Raw genomic sequence first — 21,773 nt, forward strand, 5'->3', positions numbered from 1 at the left:
CAGTGTCGAGCGCCCGAGGGTCGCATTAGAGGCAAAACCTCGCAGGATCCTTGCGTCTTCTTTGCAAGGCTCGGGTACCATTTAGGCATAAAAGCTTTTCTTCAAATGGATCCGATCGGTCAATGCCTTGATTCATTTAAGAACCGTTTTTGGCACTAAAGTCTTGGAGCTCCGACAGTTCAACAAACGTGCCCATCCACCTTGCAGACACTGGTAAAAAAAAACTGAAGTACTTCCTGTATGGGAGGGGTTATATAGGGGCAGACTTCCTGTCTAAGACTTTGTCTACCAGTGTCCATTCACATAGAGATGGCGTATAACCCAGTAGGTAATGAATATTAGCCTAACTCGGTGTTCTGTGATGTATGATAAGGAAATAGTATACCCTGTGCTAATCTTATCAAGAAACACTGCAAATGTTTTGTTAGATTGTTTGTTAAATGGTTTCAATGATAACAAAACCACCCAAACATGCAATTTGACAGGCGTTTTCTAAACTTTGCATAAGACCAAAAAAAATAGTACATACGTACATGCGGCTTAGTCCTTGGGTTCCACCTTATGTAATATTCTGCCCAGAGCTGCAGCTGCCTAGTGCTGGTCACCGGGTACAAGACGTGGTCAGAGTAATCCACAAACAGTGGATTAGTAAAGTCTTCAAGTTGGCTGTTAATGTATGACCACAAGGAGACAGACTCTTCCAGAACGGACTAAATTCAGACACAACAAAAGAAAATTAAGATGAATAACTGTGAGGTCCACATTTTAACTTAACGCTGAACTCTAGGCAAGCAGCTAAATACATACAGTTTAATGGTTTCAGTTGGCAAAGGATTTGTACAGGCAAGCACAGTGGCTAAGTGGTTAGCACTTCTACCTAGTAGTGCTAGGGTTGTCAGTTCGAATCCCAACCAGGTCACTACCTGCCTGGAGTTTGCATGTTTTCCCTGTGCCTGCATGGGTTTCCTCCGGGTACTCCAGTTTATTGACTCCTGTCTAAATTGGCCCTAGTATGTGTATGTACAGTATCTTACAAAAGTGAGTACACCCCTAAATATTTTATTATATCTTTTCATGTGACAACACTGAAGAAATTACACTTTGCTACAATGTAAAGTAGTGAGTGTACAGCTTGTATAACAGTGTAAATTTTCTGTCCCCTCAAAAAAACTCAACACACAGCCATTAATGTCTAATCCGCTGGCAACAAAAGTGAGTACACCCCTAAGTGAAAATGTCCAAATTGGGCCCAATTAAAGATTTTCCCTTCCCAATGTCATGTGTTACAAGGTCTCCGGTGTGAATGGGGAGCAGGTGTGTTAAATTTGGGGTTATTGCTCTCACTCTTTCATACTGGTCACTGGAAGTTCAACATGGCACCTCATGGCAAAGAACTCTCTGAGGATCTGAAAAAAAAATGTTGCTCTACATAAAGATGGCCTAGGCTATAAGAAGATTGTCAAGACGCTGAAACTGAGCTGCAGCACGGTGGCCAAGACCATACAGCGGTTTGTTTACACACACAGATCCCCGTTCCTGCTCTGTCATGAGCGATCGTGGGTGGCCGGTGGGTATTACGGCCGCCGGGCGCGCTCATCGTCTCCTCAGTGATGCGGCGGCGCACGCACAACCTCTATACTTGCGGGAAGCTGAGGACGTCATATGACGCCCGCCCAGGATGGGAGATCCCATCTGCGGAGGTCATTTGACTATAACCGGGATGTAAAGTGGTTAATGGCTGCGTGTTGAGTTATTTTGAGGGGACAGCAAATTTACACTGTTATACAAGCTGTACACTCAGGGTGGATATAAATCAATGAGTTAAAAAAAAAAAAAACAGATTTTTTTGATTTGGACCGATTTTTTTGATCTGTATCAAATTTATTTTAATAAAATGCTTTTGGAGTGAAAAACTAAAAATCTGGTTTTCTATTTAAGATAAATTAATAATTTAGTTTATTCAGCATGAAATGGAGCTTTGTTGTGTAGCATGAGGCTGTATATGCTGCAATATTTACATTTTTGGTAAACTCATTCAATGAATCCAAGCTCTGCAAGCTGAGATAACATGCACTGCATTGATGTACAGTTTCACAGTAACAATGAGATAAACCAAAGTTCAGGAATATTCCTTTATCCCATTGTTTTGCAAATCTATGTACACTACAAACTGTATAATTGAATCGGTTCTTATATCGCTGTTTTACTGACCTGACAGCTTATTATTCTAAATAGGAAACCTTCATTTTGTTGGCAAATATTAAGGATTCAAACTACCAGCAAGAACGAGTCCTTGCATTTAAAGAGCACCTGTCATTTCAGATCCATCATGGCAGCGCCTGTTAACGGGCATTCACTCACCTGCTGCCGCCACGTACCTCACCTTGTTGTGTCACTGCCACATCACCAGCCGTCCCATTAAAGTGAATGGGACTGTCGGTAAGTCAACAGCGGGTCAGAGGAGGAGCCACTGCGGGACAGAGATGACAGTTGCTCTTTAAAAATTATGATCTAAATCAAGCCTTTTTACTAGTGATTTAAATCAAATCCACCCAAGAGGTACTTAAATTTGCCAATGTACATACAGTACTGTGCAAACGTTTTAGGGAAGGTGTGAAAAAATGCTATAAATCAAGAATGCTTTCAGAAATAGAAGTGGAAATAGTTTATGTTTATGAATTAACAAAATGGAAAGTAAATGAACACAAAAGAAATCCAAATCAAATCAATATTTGGTGTGACCACCCTTTGCCTTCAAAACAGCAGCAATTCTTCTAGGTAAAAATGCACCGAAATTTCGGCCGCTGAAAATTATCAGCCGAAAAAAGAGTTATTGGCATTTAGCCGATAGAGAAAAAGGTGCCGATAATAGCTCCGAAAACACACGCGATTTTACCGTGCTTACAGTGTGGTTTTTATAGGTCACGTGACTCAAAAATGGCAACAAATCTAACACAGGTGCGTTATTGATGCCCTCTTGCTGCATTTTTAATGCATTTTAACGAGGAGGTGCATTTTTGGTGCGTTTTTAACTGGCCAAAAATGCAGCAAGCAAGATTTTTAACACCACAACGGAAGTGCAACGCGGACCAGTGTGAAGACATACATAGAATTTAAAGGGATGCATTTTTCTTGAACTTTTCTTGCGCTAAAGGTGCAGATAATGACCGTCACTAAATTCATATTCATTTAAATTCATTATATTATTTTAAAAAAGTCGAATATAATACAATCATATATAAAAATATATATATATAATTTTAAAACTGTAATTTTCAGTTTCGGTCTCGGCCAAGTGAATCTTGAATTTTCATTTCGGTGCACCTTTACTTCTAGGTACACATACACACAGTTTTTGAAGGAACTCGGCAGGTAGGTTGTTCTAAACATCTTGGAGAACTAACCACAGATCTTCTGTGCATGTAGGCTGCCTCAGATCCTTCTGTCTCTTCATGTAATTTCAGACAGATTCGTTAATGTTGAAATCAGGGCTCTGTGGGGGTCAAACCATCACTTCCAGGACTCCTTGTTCTTCTTTACACTGAAGATAGTTCTTAACCAGTTGCCGACCGCCGCACGACGATGTACGTCGACAGAGCGGCACGGGCAGGCAAAAGGGCTTACCTGTACGTCCTTGCCTGCCCGCGGGTGGGGGGTCCGATCGGACCCCCCCCCCCGGTGCCTGCGGCGGTTGGCAAATCTCCCCCGGCGATCGGTGGTGAGGGGGAGGCCATCCATTCGTGGCCCCCCCCCCCCGCGATCGCTCCCAGCCAATGGGATCATTTCCCTGCCTCTGTATTGTACACAGAGGCAGAGGAAATGATGTCATCTCTCCTCGGCTCGGTATTTTCCGTTCCGGGCCGAGGAGAGAAGACTGTAATGTGAGTGCACAACACTACACACACACACACACACACACACACACACAGTAGAACATGCCAGGCACATAAAACACCCCGATCCCCCCCCATCACCCCCCCCCCCCCCCCCCGTCACCAACTGACACCAAGCAGGTTTTTTTTTTTTTTTTTCTGATTACTGTATTGGTGTCAGTTAGTGACAGTTACAGTGTTAGGGCAGTGAGTATTAGCCCCCTTTAGGTCTAGGATACCCCCCCTAACCCCCCCTAATAAAGTTTTAACCCCTTGATCACCCCCCGTCACCAGTGTCGCTAAGCGATCATTTTTCTGATCGCTGTATTAGTGTCGCTGGTGACGCTAGTTAAGGACGTAAATATTTAGGTTCGCCGTCAGCGTTTTATAGCGACAGGGACCCCCATATACTACCTAATAAATGTTTTAACCCCTTGATTGCCCCCTAGTTAACCCTTTCACCACTGATCACCGTATAACCGTTACGGGTGACGCTGGTTAGTTCGTTTATTTTTTATAGTGTCAGGGAACCCGCCGTTTATTACCGAATAAAGGTTTAGCCCCCCGATCGCCCGGCGGTGATATGCGTCGCCCCAGGCAGCGTCAGATTAGCGCCAGTACCGCTAACACCCACGCACGCAGCATACGCCTCCCTTAGTGGTATAGTATCTGAACGGATCAATATCTGATCCGATCAGATCTATACTAGCGTCCCCAGCAGTTTAGGGTTCCCAAAAACGCAGTGTTAGCGGGATCAGCCCAGATACCTGCTAGCACCTGCGCCCGGCCTAGCCCAGCCCACCCAAGTGCAGTATCGATCGATCACTGTCACTTACAAAACACTAAACGCATAACTGCAGCGTTTGCAGAGTCAGGCCTGATCCCTGCGATCGTTAACAGTTTTTTTGGTAGCGTTTTGGTGAACTGGCAAGCGCCAGCGGCCTAGTACACCCCGGTCGTTGTCAAACCAGCACTGCAGTAACACTTGGTGACGTGGCGAGTCCCATAAGTGCAGTTCAAGCTGGTGAGGTGGCAAGCACAAATAGTGTCCCGCTGCCACCAAAAAGACAAACACAGGCCCGTCGTGCCCATAATGCCCTTCCTGCTGCATTCGCCAATCCTAATTGGGAACCCACCACTTCTGCAGCGCCCGTACTTCCCCCATTCACATCCCCAACCAAATGCAGTCGGCTGCATGAGAGGCATTTTTATGTCCTCCCGAGTACCCCTACCCAACGAACCCCCCCAAAAAAGATGTCGTGTCTGCAGCAAGCGCGGATATAGGTGTGACACCCGCTATTATTGTCCCTCCTGTCCTGACAATCCTGGTCTTTGCATTGGTCAATGTTTTGAACGCTACCATTCACTAGTTGAGTATTAGCGTAGGGTACAGCATTGCACAGACTAGGACACACTTTCACAGGGTCTCCCAAGATGCCATCGCATTTTGAGAGACCCGAACCTGGAACCGGTTGCAGTTATAAAAGTTAGTTACAAAAAAAGTGTAAAAAAAAAAAAAAAAAAAAACACAAACAAAAATATAAAATAAAAAATAATAGTTGTCGTTTTATTGTTCTCTCTCTATTCTCTCTCTCTATTGTTCTGCTCTTTTTTACTGTATTCTATTCTGCAATGTTTTATTGTTATTATGTTTTATCATGTTTGCTTTTCAGGTATGCAATTTTTTATACTTTACCGTTTACTGTGCTTTATTGTTAACCATTTTTTTGTCTTCAGGTACACCATTCACGACTTTGAGTGGTTATACCAGAATGATGCTTGCAGGTTTAGGTATCTTGGTATCATTCTTTTCAGCCAGCGGTCGGCTTTCATGTAAAAGCAATCCTAGTGCCTAAATAGCCTCTAGACTGCTTTTACAAGCAGTGGGAGAGAATACCCCCCCCCCACCGTCTTCCGTGTTTTTCTCTGGCTCTCCTGTCTCAACAGGGAACCTGAGAATGCAGCCGGTGATTCAGCCAGCTGACCATAGAGCTGATCAGAGACCAGAGTGGCTCCAAACATCTCTATGGCCTAAGGAACCGGAAGCTACGAGCATTTTATGACTTAGATTTCGCCGGATGTAAATAGCGCCATTGGGAAATTGGGGAAGCATTTTATCACACCGATCTTGGTGTGGTCAGATGCTTTGAGGGCAGAGGAGAAATCTAGGGTCTAATAGACCCCAATTTTTTCAAAAAAGAGTACCTGTCACTACCTATTGCTATCATAGGGGATATTTACATTCCCTGAGATAACAATAAAAATGATTAAAAAAAAAAAAAAAAAATGAAAGGAACAGTTTTAAAATAAGATAAAAAAGAAAAAAAATAATAAAGAAAAAAAAGAAAAAAAAAAAAAAGCACCCCTGTCCCCCCTGCTCTCGCGCTAAGGCGAACGCAAGCGTCGGTCTGGCGTCAAATGTAAACAGCAATTGCACCATGCATGTGAGGTATCACCGCGACGGTCAGATCGAGGGCAGTAATTTTAGCAGTAGACCTCCTCTGTAAATCTAAAGTAGTAACCTGTAAAGGCTTTTAAAGGCTTTTAAAAAAGTATTTATTTTGTTGCCACTGCACGTTTGTGCGCAATTGTAAAGCATGTCATGTTTGGTATCCATGTACTCGGCCTAAGATCATCTTTTTTATTTCATCAAACATTTGGGCAATATAGTGTGTTTTAGTGCATTAAAATGTAAAAAAGTGTGTTTTTTCCCCAAAAAATGCGTTTGAAAATCGCTGCGCAAATACTGTGTGAAAAAAAAAAAAAATGAAACACCCACCATTTTAATCTGTAGGGCATTTGCTTTAAAAAAATATATAATGTTTGGGGGTTCAAAGTAATTTTCTTGCAAAAAAAAATAATTTTTTCATGTAATCAAAAAGTGTCAGAAAGGGCTTTGTCTTCAGGTGGTTAGAAGAGTGGGTGATGTGTGACATAAGCTTCTAAATGTTGTGCATAAAATGCCAGGACAGTTCAAACCCCCCAAATGACCCCATTTTGGAAAGTAGACACCCCAAGCTATTTGCTGAGAGGCATGTCGAGTCCATGGAATATTTTATATTGTGACACAAGTTGCGGGAAAGAGACAAATTTTTTTTTTTTTTTTGCACAAAGTTGTCACTAAATGATATATTGCTCAAACATGCCATGGGAATATGTGAAATTACACCCCAAAATACATTCTGTTGCTTCTCCTGAGTACGGGGATACCACGTGTGAGACTTTTTGGGAGCCTAGCCGCGTATGGGACCCCGAAAACCAAGCACCGCCTTCAGGCTTTCTAAGGGCGTAAATTTTTGATTTCACTCTTCACTGCCTATCACAGTCTCGGAGGCCATGGAATGCCCAGGTGGCACAAAACCCCCCCAAATGACCCCATTTTGGAAAGTAGACACCCAAAGCTATTTGCTGAGAGGTATAGTGAGTATTTTGCAGACCTCACTTTTTGTCACAAAGTTTTGAAAATTAAAAAAAGAAAAAAAAAATTTTTTTTTTGTCTTTCTTTATTTTCAAAAACAAATGAGAGCTGCAAAATACTCACCATGCCTCTCAGCAAATAGCTTGGGGTGTCTACTTTCCAAAATGGGGTCATTTGGGGAGGGGTTTGTGCCACCTGGGCATTCAATGGCCTCCGAAACTGTGATAGGCAGTGAAGAGTGAAATCAAAAATGTACACCCTTAGAAATCCTGAAGGCGGTGATTGGTTTTCGGGGCCCCGTACGCGGCTAGGCTCCTAAAAAGTCCCACACATGTGGTATCCCCGTACTCAAGAGAAGCAGCAGAATGTATTTTGGGGTGCAATTCCACATATGCCCATGACCTGTGTGAGCAATATATCATTTAGTGACAACTTTGTGCAAAAAATAAATAAATAAATAAATAAATAGTCACTTTCCCGCAACTTGTGTCAAAATATAAAATATTCCATGGACTCAACATGCCTCTCAGCAAATAGCTTGGGGTGTCTACTTTCCAAAATGGGGTCATTTGGGGGGGGGTTTGTGCCATCTGGGCATTTTATGGCCTTCAAAACTGTGATAGGTAGTGAGGAGTAAAATCAAAAATGTACGCCCTTAGAAATCCTGAAGGCAGTGATTGGTTTTCGGGGCCCCGTATGCGGCTAGGCTCCCAAAAAGTCCCACACATGTGGTATCCCCATACTCAGAAGAAGCAGCTAAATGTATTTTGGGGTGCAATTCCACATATGCCCATGGCCTGTGTGAGTAATATATCATTTAGTGACAACTTTTTGTAATTTTTTTTTTTTTTTTGTCATTATTCAATCACTTGGGACAAAAAAAATGAATATTCAATGGGCTCAAAATGCCTCTCAGCAATTTCCTTGGGGTGTCTACTTTCCAAAATGGGGTCATTTGTGGGGGTTTTGTACTGCCCTGCCATTTTAGCACCTCAAGAAACGACATAGGCAGTCATAAATTAAAGGCTGTGTAAATTCCAGAAAATGTACCCTAGTTTGTAGGCGCTATAACTTTTGCGCAAACCAATAAATATACACTTATTGACATTTTTTTTACCAAAGACATGTGGCCAAATACATTTTGACCTAAATGTATGACTAAAATTGAGTTTATTGGATTTTTTTTAGAACAAAAAGTAGAAAATATCATTTTTTTTCAAAATTTTCGGTCTTTTTCCGTGTATAGCGCAAAAAATAAAAACGGCAGAGGTGATCAAATACCATCAAAAGAAAGCTCTATTTGTGGGAAGAAAAGGACGCAAATTCCGTTTGGGTACAGCATTGCATGATCGCGCAATTAGCAGTTAAAGTGACACAGTGCCAAATTGGAAAAAGTGCTCTGGTCAGGAAGGGGGTAAATCCTTCCGGGGCTGAAGTGGATAATGACATTGGCTGTATGTTTAGGGTCATTGTCCTGTTGCAGAATACATCTGCCCCAATTGCACGCCTCCCTGATGGTATGGCATGATGGATAAGTATCTGTCTGTGTTTCTCATCGTTGAGGACATCATTGATCCTGACCAAATCTCCAACTCCATTTGCAGAAATGCAGCCTCAAACTTACCAGGAACCTCCACCATGCTTGACTGTTGCCTGCACACACACTCATTATTGTACCGCTTTACAGTCCTTTGGTAAACAAACTGCCTCCTGTTACAGTCAAATATTTCAAATTTTGACTCATCAGTCCAGAGCACCTGCTGCCATTTTTCTGCACCCCAGTTGCTATGTTTTCATGCATAGTTGAGTCACTTAGCCTTGTTTTCATGTCCTATGCATGAAAACATAGCAACTGGGGTGCAGAAAAATGTCAAACATTTTTTCACACCTGCCTAAGACTTTTGCACAGTACTGTGCTGGGGGAAATTTCTGAGAAAAACTTTATCTCCACTGGAGCACAACCAATCATCTATTAAATGTTCATTTTCCAAGCTGTGTGTAAAAAAAAGATAGAAACTAATTGGGCACTATAGCCCCCCCCCCATTATGTGAGTATATAATTTCACCAATAAATCATACATAAAACCAACCAGAGGAAGTAATGTGAAGTAATGTCTTAAGCATACAGTATCTTAACCCAAAACCAGAAATTTGATATTTGCTATCATTTGGCCCGTTAAATATGCAATTGAAAATGTTTTGTTATATCTGTTTGAGAAGTTTAAAAGAATCTGTTGATCCTGCCATAAATTTTTTGAGCTGAATGTTGGCTTGCTAGGACAGGGAGGGGGTTACTGCCAAGATCATCAGGTGAAAAAAAAATTAAAAAAAGGTCTGAATAGGAAACTATTGCAGCCACCACATCTAAGGACTGCTAAGCTGCAATATAGAACGTTTTTGTTTTTGGGTTTAGATACACTTTAACTACCTATAAGCACAATGTATTTCCTAGAAAATAATAATATCCCAGCCAGGACACTATCTGCATGTAGTTTTCAAGTCGTTTCTGTGCCTGCGTGAGTTTCCTCTGGGTATGCCGGTTTCCTTCTACACTTTAAAGATATGCTGGTAAGTTAATTGACTCCTGTCTAATTTGGCTCTATTATGTATAGGAGATAGGGACTATAGATTGTAAGCTCCTCGAGGGCAGGGACTGATGTGAATGTACAGTAAGTACAGCACTGAGTAAATTGTCAGGGCTATGTAAATACCCGTTTTAAAGAAGAGGTACATAAGATACAGTAAATCACAGCAGTGGGTACATAAACTTTAGCCATCATAAACGAATACCTACTTTAATAAAGTTAGGAAACAATTCCATCAATATGACTATAGTCAGAGAGGACCGTCTTAGGGGACTTACCTCTTGTAGTCTTTGCTGCTCGCTGTCACGCAGGAATGTTCCAAACAAGCAGCTGTAAAGGTGATCCAGAATAGTCAGCAGAAAATGTTCATTGAATTCAAATGCATGAGGAAACTGTGGAGAATATCGGCACAAATTACTTATAAACTTCACAAAGAAAAAGACCAAAGTGCCACAATCTAGAGGAAACAGAGGAATACGTTTTAACGTTTTTCCTACAATAAGAGAGCTGTTATTGAGCAGACCAAGACCTAACACCTAAAATAGAAAAAAAAAAAAAAAAAAGTTGTTTGCCTCTTTCTGCATTCTGCTGTATATCAGCCTGATTTAGTAGAAAGAGCCTCATCCATCATGGGAGTTTTTTTTCTAAAATAATATTGGGGATGTGTTGTCATTATGCCATATAAGAAATACTGAACAATATACAGTATAGCATATTCTAACACTAATGTATTTTGAGTTTCTAACCCAGAACAAGCATACATACCAGGGGTGCTAACCCTTTGACCGTGGGGCACATGAAGGACAGATCAAGTCCCTTCCTTGCCGACCCCTGGGACCTAGACAGGAGCAGGTTTGGCATTTACTGGAACAGATTCCCTGTAATTGCCTCCTGCAGAAAGGCGGCTTCTCCTTCTCTATCTCCCGCCAGCATTCAGCTGCTGCAGGAGGAAAATACAGGGAATTGGTTCCAATAAATGCCACCCCCACCTCCCCTCCTGTCCAGGATCCCTACCCCAAGTGCTCCCCAGATCCCCTCCTCTCATAGCACTACCAGTTTTCCCCCTTTTCTCTCCCGTCAGCTGCTGCAGGGGATCGTTTCAGATGAAGAGCGAGGAAAGGGGCCACTACTGGCCCCTCCTTTTCTGAATGAACACAGTAAATGGTCGGTAACGGTTACTGACACTTTGATCTCTTTAATGTTGTTTATGTAGATCTCTCACAGGTTGCTACACTGACCTAGAGTCTCTCAGGTTTTATCAAATGGACCCTAAAGCCATACAACAAAGCATAGTTTTGGATCTCTCTCCACAAACACAGAATAAAAAGTCAGAACACTACTAACATTACATATTACTGAAGCTCTAGAATGTAATTAAAAACAAAACTTTTTTTTTTTTTTTTAATCCTGCAAGGTAAAAACATAATGTGCCAATATGCATTGCATATTAGCATATTATGTGAAACTTACCTTAGAACGAACGAAGCCAGTCAGCTAAAGGCGCGCTGTCACTGCTTCCATCTTCACCCGGTCTTCATTCTGGGATCGCGGACTTCGGCTCTGTGAGTGGTCGAAGCCGCGATGACGTCACTACTGTGCATGCGCACGGGAGCTGCTGTTCATGGCACAGGACTCTGAAGGAATAGCACAGTATGCCGTTCCTTCAAAAGCGCATGTGTGGGTGACGTCACCGGCTAAATCCAAAGTACATATCTCTTAAACAGTGCACATTTAGGAGATATTTACTGTACCTATACGTAAGGCTTACTATAGGCTTACCTATAGGTAAAAGTCATGCATGGGAGTTTACTCCCACTTTAAGGAATTTTCCCCTATTTTGAGAGATTTCCTTTCACTTCCTGCTGTGTCTACTGCACAAAATAAAAGAGGGAATGTCCCAGTGGTGGCTGGTGCTGGATATTTAGGAGGGGGGGGGGGGGCAAACAAACCTGCCCCTCCCTCACTCGCACCACCACCAGCGATGCCACTTGCCGGGCTTCTGACTGGGAGGACCCGCTCCAACAGGCGTTGCTTCTCTTCCCAGCCCATTTCCTGATTGGCCAGGAGGAGAAGCAGGAAGACATTAGCGAATATTATTTTGCTAATGTCACACAAGTGGGTGGGCTCGGGGTGCAGTGCCCTGCGCCCCGAGCCCACCCTTTTTTTAAGCCAATTAGAGCCTCAGGCTCCAATCATGTTAAAAAAAAAAAAACCCATTGAAATCCATGCGTCCGTCACCCTGTATGTAGATTAGGGACCGGGACCCCTGCGCCCCGTATGGAGCAACTGCCACTGGAATGCCCCGAAATTTGGACAAAGAAGGGCAAAAAAAAACAAAAAAATGCATTCACTCCCTGTATAAAAATGAAAACAACATATAGAAATCAATCTTTCTGCCACAGTAAAAAAAAGGAAAAAGTTAAATTGCTTGTGATATGATATTTTTCTAAGCTCATTTAATTCTTTGTACGAAACATCTTTTAATCACAGCTAAGTCTTTTTTCTTATATCTCATTCATTCAGATGAATGTACACACTGCCATTCTTTGGCTGAGTCAGTTTCCTGTTCCCACACTGCTACAAAAGGTACCCCTGTATACATTGCCCAACATTACAGGTGGTACTTAACATGTAACCCTAAAACTTGAGTCTGTATGAGCAGAACAACTTACCTGCTTCGTCATTTGCCAAACACAGTCAATAAACTGCAGGAACACCGAGGACCTGTCAGCGTCTGCGTGGTTCTTGTTACCATGGCCATTGGCCAACTCTCTTCAGTGGGAAAAGGAAAAAAAAAAAGTATTTAGGATTGTGATGTAACTATTATCAATACTAAATAAAATAAAAAAGTAATGGGCACTGTACTGAATCTCTCTGAAATCAATCTTAAATGACCCACAGTGAAAAAAAAAAAATCATAAATCTACACAGTATTCTGATCTGATCAATAATATGAATACTGTACTAAGTCCATACCTGTACTGAAAAAAAAAAAAACAGCTTCCCACGAAAATTCTCACCACTCCAATCAGCTGTGGATACTGCCACAGAACTAATACAGCTCTCTTCCAACTCCTGCAGGTCTGTTCCTAATCTAAATCCTACCTTTACCTTTAACATATAAAAATCTCCAAAATGTGGAGCCTCTTCAGCAAGGAAAGGCATAAATGCTTTATTCAGACGTAATTGCAGCCTGAAACATCTTCCTTCCACTTTACTCACTTCTCATTCATGCCTTTGGGAGCTCTCCCAGTTTGCTCTGTTTTGTCTGGGACTTCCTTCCACGTGCCATTAGGTTTGTGCACACCATTAAAGCATATTTAAACCCAAAAACAGAAACCTCAACATAATGCAGCTTAAAAAACCTTAGATGTGGTGGCTGCATTAGTTTTATTTTTTTTAAGCTTTTTTTATCTTTATTTTCACCTTGTGATCAGTCCAGTAACACACCTCCTTTCCTAAGGTGGCTACACTAACTCCTTCACTGTATCTATGGAAGAGAAACATAGCCGCATTGGCAAGCTGTGGAAAAGGTAGCGTTAGATGAACTTGTAGATTTAGATATATGGTACATAAGTGACTAACATACTAAAGCCCAACTCCACCTAATACTCTTTAAGCAGTTACAGAACATTTCTTTTTTTCGATTAAGATTTTATGTATGTGAAGAAAAACCAACCATTGTAAGCCTAAGTGGGTAAGTCTTTAATGACCTTGGCTCTCAGAAAGTGGGTTAAACAATGCTGGGTGTCAGGGGCGGACTCACCATTAGGGCACTCGGGCACTGCCCGAGGCCAGTAGGGGGCCCTATGAGTGTACCTCCGTTCCAAGGCATCTATGTTTATCCCGGAGCCCAGTGCTGGAACAAGTTCCAGCACTGAGCTCCGGTAACTGGCCAGATAGGGGCACGCTAGTGCCGGACACTCAAAACACCTTCCCCGCATCTCCTGCGGGGTGCCCGGGCTGCCTCACGCATCGATCGCCCCTCTGTGGCAGCCGACACACTGGCTTCTCTCTCCCAAATGAGCCTGCACAGCACACAGATCTCACTGAGGATCCTCCTCCTCGGCTCTGATGTACACAGACAGGAGGAGGAGGAGCCAGGGAGGAGAGATCACACACTGCAAGAGCCACGCTGATCTCTCTGCTCTCTGAGGTCTGTGCGTAGTTAATGGATATTCCAGGCCCCCCCCCCCGTCCTCATCCAAGGGGTCCCCCTCATCTGTCCTCATCCCAGGGGACCCCCATCTGTCCTCATCCCAGGGGACCCCCATCTGTCCTCATCCCAGGGGACCCCCATCTGTCCTCATCCCAGGGGACCCCCATCTGTCCTCATCCCAGGGGACCCCCCTCTCCTACTTGAATGGATCGCGATCACCCACCAAAAGCAACAGGGAATATAATTCCTGCTGCAGCAAGTGTACATCCTGAGCTGCTGCCTCTGCAGCTAAAGGGGGTAGGGGTGAACGTATGTAATGTGGGCAGTGAGGCTTGAGTGTGGCAGGGACACAGAGGGTCCCTATGATCTCCTATTGCCTGAGGGCCCGATGAGTTGTCAGTCCGCCCCTGCTGGGTGTCATTCAACCTAGTAGAGGATTCGCCCTGACACCTGTAGCATTGAAGCTTCCCGGAGAAGGGTGAGATTTGCAGTGAAAGCTGCTTTTATTATTTTTATTATTAAATTTTATTTTTTTAACTGTAGCAAAAAGGTGGCATCAGGCTTTAACAGACTATAGATTAAAATGAACACTTTTACTGCCACCAACATGTGGTAGAAGAGGTGCTGTGGCAGCCTGGAGTGTGTGTATATCTCTTATCTTTCAGATGACAGCAACTAAGCAGCCCTATCATTTTCACGAACACCTGGAAGTGCACCACCCACCTACCACTATTTTATTCTCCAGGGTCTCAGCTTTCAGAAAATTATTGTTTTGGGGTTTTAGCTAATCTTCAGGCCTAAAATGATTTTTTTAAACGTGTGTAAAAAAAGCCACAAACATGTCTGGCAGTGAAAGGATTAAACCTTCATTGTCCTAAGCTGGAAAATGACAAAGCACTTACATTATTCACATTTTATGCCAAGGTATGGGGGGGACTATTGAACATATTTACAAATATCATTTGCCAAACTGTTATAAAAAAAAATAACATAATGGCTAGGATTACTGGCATTACTGAGCTTTGCTTGACAAGCTGGTTTCTAAATTTGCCATGTACTTAGTGCAATGTATGTTACCCTGGGCAATAACATAAACTTACAAGATAGAACCTGTGCCCAAAGCTGAGCCATTCTTTTTCTACAAGCACTTCGAAGCCGTGAATGGTGCGGTAGTAACCATCCAGCATCAGCATGGCAAGAGAGGTGAGCTGCGCAGTGCGGTCCCAGCCATCGCTGCAATGAACAACCGCTGAGGTCTTTCCAGATTCCACTTTGTCAGCAATCCGCAAGGCACCAGCCAGAATGGACTACAGGAAAAAGAAAGAGTGTAATGATAATTTAGGATTGGTACAGATGCCTGTTTGAAACATGCTGCTATCCTCTATTTAGTTTACTCTCTAAAAGAAGAGATAGGAATTTAAAGTCAACCTCAAATCAAAAAGTCAAGATTTGTCATGTTATAAGGGCAGGGGTGGACAACTAATTTTCCCAAGGGACCGGGTGAGAAACTGGGACTGTTGTGGAGGGCTGAACTTAAAGCGGACCTTCAGTCATTTTTTCAACTTTCAGTCTATTAAATCTTTTGCCCTTGTCGTTTTAACTTTGAATAGTAAAACATTTTTTTTCTGCCAGTAAATACCTTATACAGCCCACTTCCCGTTTCCTGTCTGGTCATTAGCCTAGGCTTATGACATCATACACAGCTCTCTCTCACTGACGAAATAGGTCATGAAATAGGTCTCCTTAAGACAAGCAGTTTGGAGGGGTGGTATAAAAGGGCGACTGAGCCTTTTGTCTAGAATTTCTCCTGAAAAATAGCAGCAAACTTGCCGGTATGTGAGGGTGGCTAGGCATTCCTGTGCCTACAGTCTTATAGCTGTATAATTGCGACGTGAGATCTAAAGCAGTCTGATACTTTTGCTCCTTGAAGCTACAATTTTTACTGTATGGAGTCTCAGCACTACCTCCTGAAACAGGTTTAACTTCTTCAGACCCGGAAGCTTTTACCCCCTTCATGACCAGGCCATTTTTTGCGATAGGACACTATGTTACTTTAACTGACAATTGCGAAATTGCGAGGTCATGTGAGGCTGTGCTCAAATAATAATAATAAAAATAAATAATCGCACAAATCCCACAAATAGAGCTTTCTTTTGGAGGTATTTGATCACCTCTGCGGTTTTTATTTTTTGTGCTATAAACAAAAAAAGAGCGACAATTAAAAAAAAAAAAAAAAAAACAATATTTTTTTTACTTTCTGTTATAAAACATATCCAATAAAAAAAAATGTATTCTGCTACATGTTTTTGGTAAAAAAAAATCCCAATAAGCGTATATTGATTGGTTTGTGCAAAAGTTATAGCATCTACAAACTATAGTATAGATTTATGGAATTTTTATTTTTTTAAGTTATTTTTACTAGTAATGGTGGCGATCAGCGACTTTTAGCAGGACTGCGACATTGCGGCAGACAAATCGGACACTAAGTGACACGTTTTGGGGACGACGTTTTGATGACACTGGCAGGTAATGCGTTAACATCAGGGGAGATCAAAGGGTTAAATGTGCTCCTAGGGAGTGCTTTCTAACTGTAGTAGGGATGCTTTGACTGGGGAAAGACAGAGATCCGTGTTCCTGGCTAGCAGAAACATAAGATCTCCATCTTTCCCTCTCACAGAAGGGCCGTCTGTCTTGTTTACATAGGCAGTCCACCGTTCTGTATCTCTCGGGAACGATCGCGGGGTGCCGGTGAACATCGGGTCCGTTAGACCCGCTGATTGACTCCCGCTGTGTCCAATCTCAGCAAAAGTGGGTCGCTGGTGGCGTGCGCGCGCGTCCCAGACCCTGAATTTGAAATCATGTACAGGTATGCGATTTCGCACAGAAGGGCCATCCTGCTGCAGTATATATGCGTGGGGTGGTCTGGAAGGGGTTAAACTCTTCCCACCCCTTTGCTGCAGTTCCTGGAAAGATGAGAAATAAATCAGGAAGCTACTAAGAGCATTCAGGAAATTTTGCAACTTTGCTACAATCTAAAAGGCCACTCACCTTACCTTAACATAACTTTACTGGAATCTACTGTAGCAAGATTAAATCAAGCTACTCACATGTGTTGTAAGGGTTTTTTCTACTGCACATGTGTCAAACACAAGGCTTGCAGGCCATTTCATGTGGCCCTCACATCTCTTCTGCAGCTGCAGTACCCCCCTTGTCTCAGCAGTCAGCAGCAAGAGGACAGAACTCCTCCACCAGATCCTGCACTTTTCCATGCAGCCGTGGAGAGGCTCGTCTCTACTCCCCCCATCTCAGCAGAAAGGATGACAAAACTCCTCCTACAGATCCTGCGCCTCTCTGCAATCTGTGCAGCTGTAGCACCCCCTTGTCTGCCCCCTCCCCAGTCTTAGCATTCAGCAGACTCCAGCCCTCCTCCAGACCCTGCACTTTCTGCTTCCCAGCTATGCCCCCAGCTTCTTCCCAGCAGCAGCACAAAGTAAGTGCACTGTGATGTAAGGGAGGGTGGGGAACTCTTGAATTCAGATAGTGGGGAGACTATTAACATCTGATGTAAGGGGGGGGGGGGTGCTTTGGACATCAAATCTTACAGTTACAACCAGCCTTTTAAAGAGGAAGTAAACCCTGATGGGTTTTACTTCCTCTTTTTTCTCCTACAAAGTAAAAGCATAATGGGCTAGTATGTGTGGCATACTAGCCCATTATGTGGCACTTACCTGCAAGCGAAGGCCACAATGTCCACACTGGTGGCCGCATCCATATACGCCCCTCTTCCGGGGCCGCAGACTCTGGCTCTGTGACTGGCTGGAGTCGCATGACATCACGCCCGCTCATGTGCACAGGAGCTGTCAGTCACGGCACTTGCTAGTAAAGAAACGGCACGGTGGGCCGTTTCTTCACTGTGCATGCGCCAATGATGTCGGCGCAAGCGTATATATGGTAAATATCTCCTGAACCATGCAGGTTTAGAAGATATTTACAGTACCTACAGGTAAGCCTTATTATAGGCTTTACTGTAGGTACAAGTGCTGTAACAGGGTTTACAACCACTTAAAGGGCAACCATAATTCTGAAGCAGCCCATAATGACATTGAGTTTGACACCCTTGGTCTACTGCCTGAACCCTGCCTACCGTATGGCTTTCAACAGCTCATTTTTAATTCTGACTACATAAACACAAGCCACCTAACACCAGTGAGTCCAAAAAAAAGAAAAAAAGAGAAGACCTTTAAGCAGAGCTCAAACTCTGGCCACCTCTCCATTTCCTGTGAGCCCAGAGCATTAAGAATACAACTTGGACTCACAAGAGCGATGCTTAGCACATCGTTCACGTTACTATATAAGCATCAGTCTCTACATTGTTCAGGACTGTCCACAGCCGATGCAGAAAGAAGAAGACGACTCCAGAACATCACATGATGGGGACTGAAGACAACTCCAAAAAAGGTAAACCTAGAATTGGACTGAAAAACAGGGTGAAGGTGATATACTAACCAACAAAAAAGAGGGAAGAAAACGAATCCTGCTGAACCAAAAACCAGTGGTGGTTATTAAGTTATAAAAACTTGGATATTTAATACCTGAATATGGTGCTGTTGCTGTAGCTAAAGGAACTAAGCATACAAAAAAGGAACCCAAGTATTCCTACCAGGATTCAAAAGATGGCTACTTCCGCAACAGAAAGTCTAGGTCAATTTTGACCTAGACTTTCTGTTGCAGAAGTAGCCATCTTTTGAATCCTGGTAGGAATACTTGGGTTCCTTTTTTTGTATGAAGGTGATATACACTTACATGCATTCTGACATTTTCACAAACCATGTCTAGCATATAAAACTGACCTTAATGTGCTCCAGCCAGTGTGTGGACTCCAGATTAGACAGCCAGTGTGATTCCTGAATGATAGGATAGGAGATCTCCTTCAGTTTTCTTAGAGATTCCCTCATCACATGAATATTGTGGATGTCCAGAAAGATCAGCTCTGCGTTTTGGTATGCATCCTCACTTTCAAATCCTCCTCCTTTAGACTGTAACACCAAAAAGGAAATTGCTTAAATCGGTGATAGTGGATGACGCGAACACAGAAGTCATCCGTGTAACACACACCACTCTAAGTTCACACAGGACATTGCTCATTCCCATATTTGAATGGCAGGTAATGTATAGAGAAGCCAAACTACAGACTACTACAAACTAATTTTCTATGACCAAACTGAAGATGAAAGTGATTGCATGGGTTTGAAAATTCATTATTTTTCCAATAAACATTTGATACTAAACATTAATATATTGATACTGCCTAATTGCCATGTGTGGTACACAGAATGATCATTTAAAAATATTGATTACTCAAGAGGAATGGATCAAACAGTTCATTGTGTGAAAAATCGATCTGTGTATAGACAGCATCATTTTTTTAAAGAAAAATTTAGCATAATATTGTTAAATATAGCTAATAATAATTGGGGATTGGGGGGCGTGACCAGTTGTGATCGAGGCTGGACGTGTCTTCCTAGAGTTCCGTCTGACTCCTGTAAAATATCCATTCCTAGTGTGGGTATCTTCGCCCATTTCATCTCCTAAGCAGTGATCTGTGCTCCTGACATCCTAGAGATGCCCACTAGTTATTTCAAGCAGAAGGGGAAAGCGCAGTTAGATCAGTGCCAGTCCAGCTATACACAAGCCACGAGCTTAGGCTCCAACTCCGCCATCTTGCTTCCTGTGACATCCTCTCCGTGCGCCAAGGCATCAGCTGCAGTGATGGAGAGCGAGGGGGGCGGCGGCAAAGAGCCCTGGAGTGCCATCCATGGATCCTGGGGTGGATGAAAAGGATGTGGGAGCTATCACTAAACCCATCCTGGAGGAGCTGGCTGCCTGCAAAATCGAATTGCTAGTCCACCTAGGTCACCTCACAAGTGAGTGCACCCTTATCAGGCATGACTTGGATAAAATCCAGGGCAGATTAGCAACGGCCGAGGATCGTATATTTGAGGTGGAGGATGATGCTCACACTCATGGCTCCCAGCTCTCTGAACTGCAGTATCTGGTAAGGTCGCTCCAAAATAGAGCTGATGACGCAGAGGATAGAAAGCGGCGGAATAATGTGCGGGTGTTGGGGCTGCCGGAGGGATCTGAAGGCACCAAACCTGTTCGGTTTGCAGAGCAGTTTTTTAAACAGCACTTATCGCTTAAAAAATTGCTCCCAACTCATGTGGTTGAGAGAGCTCACCGTGTCCCCACAGGCAATTGCCCTCCAGGTGCTCCACCCAGGCCCTTTTATGTCTGGTTTCTAAACTATAAAGACAGGGATATGATCATGGCTGAAGCAAGGAAACATCAAAGACCTTCATAATGAAAATGCTAAAATAATGCTATTCCCTGATTTTTCACGTGAAACTCAGATAAGACGCTGTTACTTCAACGATATCAGAAAGAGGCTCAGGGCCAAAAGATATCCAGTACAGCATGCTGTACCCCAGCAGGCTCCGGGTTCAACACAACGGATCGGTCAAGTTCTTTGACACACCACAGGAGGCCTGTGATTGGCTAGATAGAGATCCCTGAACGCTTCTCCACTGCATCTACAAGCCATTTACAAGGTGCCTTGTTCCACTCTGTTGTTGCGTGTGTGGTTACACCTGAAGTGCCTTTTTGACTGCTATGGGGCCCAATATAAATGTTTTGATTCTGCCACGTTTTGCCCTATCTTGGCTTTTCACATCAGTTATGATAAATTTTGATGATCGCATGACTCATTGGTGGGTTGATCGGTACGGAACCTCACTGCTGTTACTCCTGCTTTTCGTATTTTCTCGCAGTGACACAGAAAATTCACTTGAGATGCTGACCTTTCGTGATCAGCGTTTGGACCTCATAGGTTTTCCTTTTTGGTTTTTGGTTTGGGAATAAGCTGCCAGACATTTTTTTCTGTTTTTTTTTTCTAGGTTCTGGTATAATGGCAGGGTTATTTGTGCCACTAGCTCACCGACTCTCATATGATTATTGCATCATCTTCCATATCTTCCGAGTAAATGTGGGGTTTCCGAATCGTTCTGGACGGTATACTGTCTCCTGTTGGGTATTTTTCAATGGGATTATACAATGACTAATGCAGTTAGAATAGTTTTATGGAATGTATGGGGGATGAATGACAAATATAAGAGGGCTGCTGTATTTCAGTATCTCAATCCGCTCAAGCCACATATCGTCCTCCTGCAGGAAACACACTTGGATGGTAGCAGGGTGTTGGCGTTACGCAGGCCTTGGTTGCAGAGGGCTCTGCATGCTACCCACTCTACTTTTGCCAGAGGGGTCTCAAGCCTCATAAGTAAGAAGGTCCCATGCTACGTTCATCAGGTGATTTCCGATCCAGAGGGTCTGTATGTGGCTGTAGTGTTGGATATCTGTCAAAGTACATTACTTGTTGTCAACGTATACCTACCTCCACCATTTCACCCCCAACTAATGTTTGATCTGCTAAACTGGCTCCTTTTGTACATCTTCCTATGGTTTTGATGGGGGATTTTAATACTATTCTTGATGCTGCCTTGGACTCCTCCAACCCGAATAGGTTGGGTTCTTCTTTCCTGGGCCTCAACAGCTGGGCTTTCCGAGTTGTGGCGCTGGGAACATGACTAAAAGTTACTCCCATCTCCCTAAAGCGCACCGCTTAGCGGCCAGAATTGATCTTGCTTTTGGTAACGCTCCTCTATTAACATTATTGCAAGAGG

General features: G+C 43.2%; 1 protein-coding gene across 1 annotated transcript in view; it reads right to left on the reverse strand.

Moving 5' to 3' along the window:
• Positions 1-21,773, reverse strand: part of LOC141126959 (phosphatidylinositol-3,5-bisphosphate 3-phosphatase MTMR2-like) — a 90,535-nt gene that overhangs the window by 19,067 nt on the left and 49,695 nt on the right. The window contains exons 10-14 of the mRNA XM_073613043.1: positions 18,885-19,070; positions 15,135-15,341; positions 12,548-12,643; positions 10,154-10,267; positions 534-710 (exon numbers count right to left, since the gene is read on the reverse strand). Coding sequence (XP_073469144.1) covers positions 534-710; positions 10,154-10,267; positions 12,548-12,643; positions 15,135-15,341; positions 18,885-19,070 — 780 coding nt within the window. The remainder of the gene's footprint in view (positions 1-533; positions 711-10,153; positions 10,268-12,547; positions 12,644-15,134; positions 15,342-18,884; positions 19,071-21,773) is intronic.

Source organism: Aquarana catesbeiana, linkage group LG02 (assembly GCF_042186555.1).
Source record: "Aquarana catesbeiana isolate 2022-GZ linkage group LG02, ASM4218655v1, whole genome shotgun sequence".
NCBI classification, from domain to species: domain Eukaryota; kingdom Metazoa; phylum Chordata; class Amphibia; order Anura; family Ranidae; genus Aquarana; species Aquarana catesbeiana.